Source organism: Lasioglossum baleicum, chromosome 4, assembly GCF_051020765.1.
Source record: "Lasioglossum baleicum chromosome 4, iyLasBale1, whole genome shotgun sequence".
Taxonomy (NCBI): Eukaryota; Metazoa; Arthropoda; class Insecta; order Hymenoptera; family Halictidae; genus Lasioglossum; species Lasioglossum baleicum.
In genome coordinates, this window is record NC_134932.1 from 5,845,587 (window position 1) to 5,856,887 (window position 11,301).

Sequence of the window (11,301 nt, forward strand, 5' to 3'; positions counted from 1 at the left end):
AAGGCTAGATGAATTAGTTTAGTAAATGTTGTGTAAAAAATATGTTGAAAAAATGCAATTTGGACGGAATTGTGAAAAACAATAGTAAAAATTAATTTTTACAACTTTTTTAGCTGGGCCAATAACGAAAATTCAAAAGATGTGTCTGGTCATCTGGTGTAAATTATATACGCTCTGAAAATTTCACTGAAATTGGTTAATTGGTTTGCGAATTATAAAGATCAAAAGTGGTAAAAATTGCAATTCTTCAAGATTTTCGGTCTTATTACCACTTTTGATCGTTTATAATTCGTAAACTAATTAACCAATTTCAATGAAATTTTCGGAGCGTATATAATTTATACCAGTTGACCAGACACATCTTTCGAATTTTCGTTATTGGCTCAGTTAAAAATGTTGTAAAAATCAATTTTTAATATTGTTTTTCACAATTCCGTCCGAATGCATTTTTTCTATATATACTTATTTATTAGACGTAATTTACTAAACTAATTCTTATAGCCCTGTGTGGAATCAGTTATACTCCTTACTGTATATGTACGTTCTCTATTATTAGATATTACAGCTACTACAAAAAAGATTGCATACAGCAGTGATTCATTAGATGGAAGTTAACTTACAAATCAGCTTGTGTCTTGTTTGAATTTTTAATCGATCGTGTACTTAATTACAGAGTGCTAAAGCGCTCGAGCAAGTGCTAGGCAAGTGAGAAATGTTATTGACAAACGTCATTGAATATTTATAAATATAACGAAACATGAGTACGACATGCTGCTGAATCACAGCTGAATCATTGCGTTCGAATAAAATTATTGAAATCGCTAGTGTGCAGAAAGTGGAGTTGTGCGATTGTCTTTGATATCGTTGGATCGCTCTCCTCCGAATTCTACCAGGAAATTAATTAAAACGAGCGAATCGTTTTCTCGCAGCGGGGAATTCGTGGAGATTATCATTTTGAGAATATCGTCCGAATAAATATTGATGTGTCCGGTAATTCAAAGCGATTATTAGCTGACTAATTGCTACGGCACGTCTGTTTTCGCAGTTTTACTGAATAAATTGGCTTCACGCGGAATTCATTCACCGCGACGTGATGAAATACATACGTTATGTTGTGATGTTGCTTTCCTTCCACGATGTAATATATCAGGATCGAGGCATATCGAAAGCCGTGTTAGACGAGTCGAAGAATTATCGGCTGAATACAATGAACAATGTTCAATGAATACACGAGTCGCTCGGATCATCGAGAATATATTTTGCCATCGGTGATCGATGATCCCCGATCTAATGGAGAAATTGGTATCGCTAAATATTCTTTGGTGCGAACAAAAGCACAGCTGCCGGTAATCATCAATTTAACGTCGATTTCACCTAGGATTCGAACGAGACGTTATTTTCAATTTTTAACAATATTTTTATTACATCGTTTGCAACAGACAGGATCATAGAAATGATTATGGGAACCGGGAGATAAACACGACGGTCAAGAATTAACGGGAGATAGACAATCTCGTCTGGATGCTGCTGAACATATACGGTGAGAATAAATCGATCGGTTGATTTCTTCTAGCGGCCACGCCGGGCATGAGTAAATACGATCGGGTAATTGATGTCATTACGGCGGTTCATTACTATTCTATAAGTAACACGTCGCTACACAGACCCGAGTTCTTGCACAGAATCGTTAAAAGAAGGTATGCGATTCCATTAATTCAATTTGATCTGTCGCTGTTATATTCCGGATCGAGATTTACGTCGGGACAATCACGTTTTTCCGAGTATTCATTAGTAGTCTGTAATACTATGATAATATAATATAATAAAGAAGCGAGTCGGTCTACTTGATATGAAGAATATAAAATAAAAAGTGATTGAAATAGTATTTCAGCATTTTTTCATTTAATATCAGCTGTAGATTTTCTTGAAGAGGAACATGTTCACGATGCTATCGCATCTGATTCGCCGTGAAGTAACGCTTTGTAAGGGAAGAGATAAACGAACCATGTCCGTAAAATGCGATTCCTCTTTCGATGCATCAGTTAAGGACCTCGCGGGACCCTACGTGGGCTGCGGGTCGCAAAAACACGGCGATCTTTCGGTGAAAGGTGCTTCCTGGAAAATACATGAAAGGAAAGGGGTGTTGCACGTCACAGAACAACTGTCCTCGATGTTGGAACGGGATACATTCAAAAAGAAAGCGCAGTTTACCACGGCAGCGTAATAAAAACTCTTTCGACGGCCACGTCAGTGTTCTGGAGATCTCAGACTGATTGCCGTGAGTCCTCCTTATCTGAGGTATACAAGACGTATCACCTCAGACGGTATATATACTGTACAAAATATTTCATCTCTCAACCCTCGAAATACTAAACTCATCGGCGGAGAAAGTATGCGATCTCCTGTTTTGAGAGATAAAATTACGAAACAAAAAGCTTGTATCCAGATACAATTTTTAAGGTATACACGTCTAGAAATAATTCTTTGTGAACATTTAGCTTGCTGTCTCGACAGCTTTTGTTGAACACAGTGACGCGGTTTCATCATTGAATTTGACGACATCCTACGCATCAACTTTCACATTTGTCACAGCGGTCATACGAATCCCATGATCGTACAAAACCACATGGCAGTTGAGAGTGTAGCGTCCCCGCAGGTGTGAAAATATGAATTGTCGGTCTAATGGGAAATTACGTCCGCAATAACAGCGTAGCACTCTCACAGATTTAGGACAGTTCCCGTTTCGTTTCACACGTAAAAACGCGTTGCGCAATGGGTACCTGGCCAGATGAGTATCAAGGTAATGGACCCGGCGGCTCCTCAGACATTTTTCGTAGGACAGGGCATCATCGCAGGGACGTTCGAAATGCATGTTCTCACCGTTGCAGCACGCTGCACCGCCCATTGTTACCTCCGACGCACTTAATTCGCGACCACGAGTAGTGCACCGGGCGGTGATTAACATGCCGCTCGTGAAACACTGGAAAAAAGCCATACCACTGTCGCTTGTACTACTATTATGAAACGCTTTGTAAGCTTTAATGAAACCGCTGTCGCTGGGATAGCCTAATCATTTTGCAACGCCGGAAACGCATCTAGAGACGTGCAGTTAATCCTACATCGACACTGCATTTCCAAATAAAAATATTATTATATCTTATCCCATTCTTACCATTGATATCAGTAGAACTCATTCGAAGAACGATCTTCGAAGCAAGAACCATGTTCAAGACAAACTTAAGCGTTTCTTATGGTTATAGGCTGGTAAATTGATTTGACTAAAATAATAACAGATAATCTGTTATTTGAGCCAGATGATTTAATTACATCGAACAAGAAATTACTTTCTCTGTATCTTTTCCAAAAAAAAAACAAAAACCAGCAAATAATCTATCATTTCGAATTGATATGTTTTATTCGGAATAAAATGTGTCCGAGCAAGTTCGTTCTCATTAATACCACATTAATAGTAGCGGTATTTATATTTCCGCGGCGGTAAAAACCGTGAAAGCAAATCTCGCGGCAACTGAAGAAGGAAAATGTGTGTTGCGAAGATTTAATGAATCCGGGTTATAAATGCGCAACACAAATAGTTTCCATACCCGCGTGAACACCGAGAGTTTTATGAAATTGTTACGAAACAATGATCCAGTATTTTAATAATACTGATGCGTGGTTTCACATGATTAGTGTGCGGCAATGCGTGCTGCGGTCATTTAATTTTCCATTCAGTTGCGAGCGTTTCGCTGTTCCGGAGGCGTGGATGTTTCGGTGCTCGTTCGAGACATTATGATTCCATAGAACTGTACCGGGCAACAATGTGGCGTCGAAATGAAAAGAACGTATTTCCGTGCTACGCGCTATTTAACATTGCAGCTCGCTGCAATGTATCTCGTTTCCTGTAATAATTGCCACATTATGGCATATAATTACCGCGATACGTTCGCGATACTGGCGTTGCTTGATTCACGAGCGCGTTTCGATCGGGTGATAAAGGATGCACGTGATATTCAGTTTATAAAGCGCTGCTTCTACTTATGATCCTTCCTAGCATTAAACCCAAACAATTTTCACTTCCTAGAGTTTTTACTTCCCAGCGGAATTCTCGATTCGCGTGCACGAACCAAACCAAACTGAATCCTTTTGAATGGTACGCTTATCGATGTAAAGACGATATGCGGCGCGGAGATCCACGAATCCAGATAAAAATCGCGAATCGCTTAAAGCCCGCTTTAGCATCCCGCGCAATTAACCTGCCATTGTTTACACGGTTTTAAAAAACGGAAGCACGATTTTTCGCCATTTAAATTCTACCAGAAGCCGGACAATTTACCCCGCGGTATTCGCATAATTTCTCCCGGTCTCGCGCAGCCGTTAATTGCGCCGAATGAACATTTTTCCGCGGTCTCGGGCCCGTATAGTTTCCCCTGAAAATATGCTCGATAATTACGGGGCCGTTAATCAGGATGAACGCGTTTACGTCGACCGATATGCGGGTGCGATCCGAACGGTGCGGAAAAACCGCGAGAGCACACAAGATCCAATAAGAAAGGCAACTCGTCACTTTCCACCGAGATCGGGTGTTGCCGTATTTTTGTTAATCTCGGCCAGCTACCATGATACCCGCTGGACCGTGAATTTCTTTTCCATATTACCACACGACAAGTTTATTAATCGTTATGAAACCGGCAAGAATACGGCCGCGATTCGGATTTCAAGCGATCACGGCTGATGCATGGACTTCGATCGCGATTATTAAACGGAATTATTCGACGTGTAATTCCTTCGTCCGCCGTTACGGATAATGAAGTGATACAGAAACACGCCGGAAAACAGATTAATGGGAATACGGAATAAATCAATCTTCCCGGGCATTTTAACACTTGGCAGCGAGCAAGCAGCGGCCAGTTACCATCGATATTAACTACCAGCGTCAATTTCTGCTATCAAGAAAATTGTCGTGGACTTTTATTTCGACCCCGCGATCCGGAATTCCGTTCACCACATCAATCCCGCGGCTACGGTCTCGTTAATAATGAATTATTATTGCGTGCCCCCCCCCCCCTCATTTTCCCGTTCTTACCTTAACGCAATGTGTTCTATCGTTTTCTGTTGTTCACGCTGACCCATATACACCGTTCGGATTTCCCAAAGAAACACTCGAATTTATTTGCACAATCCCTCGACGAGCAACATTGTTACACGATTTCACTTTTCACGGTGTCCTCAGAAAATTCGTCTTAATTAAATCCTAATTATATGGAATCGCTGAAAATTCGTAACATCGACTCGTGCCCTCGAATTTCACTGTTCTGCAAGACGCGCGGATTTCGAAAATGGCATTTCTGCGAGGTAATTATCCCGTCGAAGCATTATTACGCGAAGGTTACGCATATTATGTATCCGTCCACCTTGTGCAACGCGTTTCATTAAGTGACAGCCGGTGGTTGCAAACGCGTGCGGATTTTTCCAGATTCCCCGTCGGAATATAATAATTTCTCGAAACGATTGACTAACGACCAATAATTCCGTAGCAATGAGTCGGCAACGGGTAATTATCGTAGGCGTGTACCGCGGATCTACAGAAAAAAGACATGGGCGTTATTTAATACCCGCATATTTATATTACTTATTAACAGTAAAATTTTCATCTCGCTTTCGTGTCAGCTGATCTTTTGCAAACGATATGAAAAATCTCGAAATTTCATAGTTCGTTCATCGACGCGATCAACATTCTCCTCGAGGTCTCTGGGGGTTTCGAGATTGTTACATTTTACTATGGTGATTTCATCGACACTTTTTCCGCGGATCCTTAATGAGGAGACCGATGGTTAGGAAATATTTCAACAATGTTAAACGGGCGATGGTAGTCGTTAAGGCTTAAGAGTGAACATTGTTAGATTTTAATTTCAACATCCACTTGTCTCGGTTTATTAAAGCGCGTAGAGTATTGCACAAGTAAAGTAGCTACCCTCGTAGTAATAAACTTTATGCTTGACCGTAAAGAAGACTGACTGTAAAAAGAACCTGATTAATACGATCTTGTTCAGGAACGTCAGTTAGAAAAGAAATATATAAAGAAAAACTTTTTAAAAACTACGCTTATGTTAAAATGCACTAAAAAGGAGAAAATAATTTTTTTAGACATTGGTGACTATAAATAAAAGCGTGGAGCGCTAAACTATATTGACGTAATCTTCGTGGGTGCTCCACGCTTTTATTTATAGTCACTAATGCCTAAAAAAATTATTTTCTCCTTTTTAGTGCATTTTAATATAAGCGTGGTTTATAAGAGGTTTTTTTATATATTCTGTGTCATCATGAACTCTGTGTCATCGGTGACGTAATACGTCTAGTTTATCTGTGTTGAGCAACGTTAGACCGGAATACATAAATACCGAGATGAATATTTAACGTCGAAGTTAAAACTAATACGTTAAATACGTATGACTCGTTATGTTAATTTCGAGTTTTATAAACTGGTTTGTGAAAATATCGAAACGTTGTGCAAACGAAATGAAAGTCAAAATGAGATGTAGTCAGGAGAGTAAATGAGAAGAAAAAATATAGAAATGGGAGGTGTGTAAAATCAGGAGAACGTCAAAATGATGTAAAATGTCTCTCGTCGAAAAGAATGTTCCTTGCAAAAAAAATATATAAAAAAAAACTTTTTAAAAACCACGCTTATATTAAAATGCACTAAAAAGGAGAAAATAATTCTTTTAGACATTAGTGACTATAAATAAAAGCGTGGAGCGCTAAACTATATTGACATAATCTCCGTGGGCGCTCCACGCTTTTTTATTTATAGTCACTAATGCCTAAAAAAATTATTTTCTCCTTTTTAGTGCATTTTAATATAAGCGTGGTTTTTAAAAAGGTTTTTTATATATTTTTTTATTTTCTACTTTTTAGTCTTTTTTAAATGGAACGCAAGATATAGTAATACTGGTATGAAATAGTAAGATATATGTATATCTCCGAAATTGTCCGAAATGGAACTGAATGAACGGAACATCACAAAAACACTGAGTTCTGTCGGTACGAAATGAGCCAGTGGAGTGGGGATGAGTCGGAGTGGGAACGAGTAGAGGAGTAGGGAGCGCTGGCGCGCGGAGTGGGGGATCGCTGAACGCGATGACGAACTACCGAGCGTCGCGCGGCGAGGTGTGACGGTTAATATTAAAATTTTTTTCTCTCCTGAACGCACAGTTTTTAAAAAATTTGTTTTTTAATATTGCATTGTCATCCAGTTCTGACCTATGTTTAAAGTTTCAAGTCTCTAGCTCATCGGGAAGTGGTTTAAAATTCGATTACAAGATTTGACGCATACAACAACAACTCGGCAAGCTAATATAAGCGTGGTAAAACGGTGGTGACTATAAAATTGATTACTAGAACTGTTACTTTAAAGTGTAACTAATACTTCGTTGCAAGTTCTCCATATTCTACAAGCAGATACGTTGCATCTAATAAAACGATTCTGACTGCAAACGCTGCCTCAGAAACGAAAGATAATATATCAGACACGCACTGATACTTATGAACACCCTGTGCATTGTGTTCTAAGACACAATCTATTGTTATCTCGTAGCCTGCAGCACTTCAGAACTGCATCTTTCGAGGCTGGAAACGTGCAACATCGGTGGCTCGTAACACGATGCATCATCCAGAGATGCTTCCTCAACTTGGCAGCCGACATGCACTTGAACTTCCTTTTGCAGCCGGAGGAACAAAAGTTCGTACACCTGCTGACGTGGCGTGAAAGCTGCTATAATTGCACGTACGTGTCGAATATTTTATTACCATATGAAAGTCAGTTTTTTCTTGTCGATGACAGCGTGACACGAGTCCGGACATTTTCATGCGGGTCAGGGGAACGCGTCCTCGGAATACGATAGTAGAAACGTTCGTCTACATTCCAAGCAGACACGTTACGTGCACCTAACTATGCGATTCGATATCTGTGCTACCCCAACCTTTAACTTCGCGAACGATCAGGCATGTGTTGGTATGATCTTGCACTTCTTGAGAGGCCTTCTGGGTCGAGAGGCTGAAAAACACCGTACGGTGCGATCTGACATTCACTGGCGGTGTGATCGATGTTCTTTCTGATCCGTAACGTGCTGCTCGCGATTTGTGATCGATACGATTTTGATCGAGGCGTGTACTGGGTGGGGCAAAATTTGTTTATCCTCGCGCCGTAGCATAATACCTCAACCTTTTGTAACGCGTAGTCTTTCCAAAGTGTTCGATGATTCCTTTGGGGAATTATCAATGATACAACTTTCTAATAAATTTTTTAATGTTTTCGGCGCAACGGTTCGATCGTTTCGAACATTTAAAAATTTATGATCAGCAAATACGATCGATAGAAGAAACATATATACAACTTTCTTGTGTGAATTATAAACATTTATGCATTGTATGAATTACATTATGCGTTATATGCATATTATATGAATACTTGTCAAACATTGACATTTACAAGTGCCACTGACATTTCTATTCTACTTTCACCACATGAAAGTTTTGTGCCAGTTATATACACAGAAGCAAACTGACAATCAATCATCGTCAACATCAATCCAAAATTTAAATGCATCTATGATAATGAAGACGTAAACCATGTGAACTGTCAGTGCAATCTCTACAAACTTCGAAGAACAAAATTAAGAATCTGTAAAGAATAAAGTTGCAACCACCCCTTAACCCCTTGCCCTACAAGATCTTCAACAGAGTCTAATAAATATGTATGTCATTAATCTCCTTTAAACCGAGATAAAATTCTATTTTGGTTTTGTTAATGTATAGTTATTGGAGGACATGTTGGCATACAAAACATATAAATTGTCTCCTTTTTTAGGAAATTACGAACCACAAAGAAAGTTGTAATCACAGAAACCGTAAAATAAATCGTAGGGCAAGGGGTTAATATGAAAGCATTACAGTAAGACCTCGATGGTTGCAACCTTCGTTTCATACCAGCAACTCCCACTACGAGGTGTTCAAGGTTGTGGAACTCGTGGTGGGGATTGTGGTTTGCGTACCAGGACCTCCTGAGTCCTCCCTACCAGATTTCTATGGCGTGTAGGAGGAGGTTGGGGAGAAGTAGAAGATTGAAGTAGGCAAGACTCGTGAGAAACACAGAAACTTTAATGCGTCAATAATGCAATTGACACACACACACATACCAATGTAAGCAGAAATAAACCTGCATAGGCGCGTTGCAAAAATAAAAAGAAAAACGAAGTTCGTCCACCGGGCGGGCAGAAATTTGCAATTATGCGGTTCGCGTTCGTTGGCCAATTCGTCGTGCGTTGATGCACAGATTCAAGTCGCCGGGTGTTGCGCTAATCGTCGAAATTTGTAAACTAATCCACGCTCGCTTGGTTTTCTTCCTTTCACCGGCGTGTTCCTCTTTAGACGGACAAACTGGTGTTTCACGGAACACGACATCGGATTTTTTTCGCGGTCGCGTTCCATTCGCGGGCACGCGCCTGCGCGCCGCTCAGAAAATGTCAAACGTGGTTTTGCAAAGCCCGGGCTCTCGGCTTCGGGGTTTCCCCACGGAACGTAAATCAGAGAAAGGAGATTTCGTGTTCGCTGGCTAGCCTGGTGTCCCGTCGAGCTCAAATGAACCGGAGCAAATGAAAGTTTTACGGCGGTCAACGATGAAAAATAAGAACTAGACGGGACGCGCGTGTGCCTACGTACCAGTCGTTCGAGGCTTATGTGCCTGGTTTTTCTGATGGAATGCGATTGAAAAACCACTGTTATTCTTTCGACGGACCATGCCGTATCTCTCTCGGCTCTGCACGATGTCCAGTTTCGCTTTTTTACCGTTTCGGACAAGTACGAATTTCTGCTCATGTTTATCCCCTCGATTTTTTCTCTGGAGTTTCGTTGAAGAAAGGAAATACCGTACATGGACGTTCTCCGATGCGAGCATTCTTGGTGCCATCCGCCTATCTGTTGACTGGTTCGGCTGGTTTTCTTGCTGGTGATAAGCGTCCTCTGCGGGTTGCAGTTTGCTGAGTACAGAGGCGTTCGGTAAGAGCTGAGCGACTTCCGTGTACGACGATGACTCGTGGCCCATTGTTCGACTCTTTCCTATTTTTGTTATCTATGTCGGAACGAAAGTCTCAGACGAGCTTGTAGGGGTTGTACCGATTAAGTGCTAGTGGACTGCAATGGTCATATACAATAGACTGCGGATTATATGCATTTATGACGAAAATGGGTACGTACAATTTAAAATAGTGGACATATTAAAAAGATGTAAAGCCACCAGTATATTAATTTCAGCTTAATAGGAAAATTAAAAGAAGAAAGAGACATTCTTACTTGGCTCCCGTATCTTGCAATCAATGCAAACATTTTTTATTTTGCATAAAGATCCGCAGTCTAGTCATATATTTGTGTGTTCAATGTTTCTGTGCCATACGTCCACTCACCAAGCAACGCTTTGCCCAAATAAACCGTAACAGTTGCCCAGGAAATCGATATTTTTGCAGTTCGAAACTCATATTGTAGAAATACGATGAAGAGTTGCATAAGCATTAGCGATCGAACTGCTCAATGAAAACCGTTTTACAGGTCCAAAAAAGTCCGGCGGCTACGTTGATTGGGAGATATCCTTAATGACATCAGAGTGACTAGTTAGAAAAGTGGGCTCCTGTTCTCGATTCACGTGAGGCTACGTGGATTTTTTGCACGGTTGCAGCAGAAGTAGCAAGAATTTGCATTCCCCGTTCAAGAATGTTGAAATGTTTAGTCACGGTTTAGGAAAAAGGGGAGCACGCGGTGTATCGGGTAGCAAGTTCCGCATGAAAATAAGTCAACTGGGTGTAAAATTGAACGTTCCGCTCTCGGCGATGGGAAGAAAAGGAAACTGAAATCAAACTCCACGGATCTGGACACGGACCGAGGCGTGGTTTTTATATTCAGCTCTGCACCACTTTCCCTTTCTTTCCCCTGAGAAATTTAGCAATAATTATGTCGCTCGAACTCCCATTACTTAAGCCCCGCCAGGCTACTCGAAGTATCGAGTGACCGCTGAAAGTGCCAGGTTGCCGTGGAATATTTCCTTTAATTGTTCTCGCAACGTGCAATTGTTGGCCATCCGGAATTACCTAAAAGAACCTTTTGTTTTCGATCTGCTGAAGGTCAGGAAATGATGTAGTAAATAACTTATGTATTTGAAATGGCCATAAATGAGCCTGCAAAATCCTCACATGAAAAGTTTAATAGTTCCTCGGGAAAAAATTCCAAAAAATCAGAATACCCCCTTAACCCTCC

The 11,301-nt window shown here is 40.6% G+C and overlaps 1 protein-coding gene across 2 annotated transcripts; it reads right to left on the reverse strand.

The window, feature by feature from the left end:
• Positions 1 to 7,765: 7,765 nt before the first annotated feature.
• Positions 7,766 to 10,900, reverse strand: LOC143207878 (uncharacterized). 2 transcript variants are annotated; one of them, XM_076421744.1, is made up of 2 exons: positions 10,348 to 10,900; positions 7,766 to 10,188 (listed from the first exon to the last, which is right to left on the reverse strand). In XM_076421744.1, exon 2 carries the CDS (start codon positions 10,097 to 10,099, stop codon positions 9,710 to 9,712), a length of 390 nt encoding a protein of 129 aa, XP_076277859.1. In that variant the 5' UTR covers positions 10,100 to 10,188; positions 10,348 to 10,900; the 3' UTR covers positions 7,766 to 9,709. The 2 variants fall into 2 exon arrangements, with proteins under 2 accessions (XP_076277859.1, XP_076277858.1); XM_076421743.1 differs by having other exon boundaries at positions 7,768 to 10,126; positions 10,458 to 10,900.
• Between the last annotated feature and the right edge of the window lie 401 nt (positions 10,901 to 11,301).

Coding starts and splice junctions, on each gene's coding strand:
- LOC143207878 (XM_076421743.1), bottom strand. CDS start 10,529: ATGAGTTTCGAACTGCAAAAATATCGATTTCCTGGGCAACTGTTACGG. Junction 10,127..10,457: donor TTTGGGCAAAGCGTTGCTTG/GTGAGTGGACGT, acceptor GTTCCGACATAG/ATAACAAAAATAGGAAAGAG.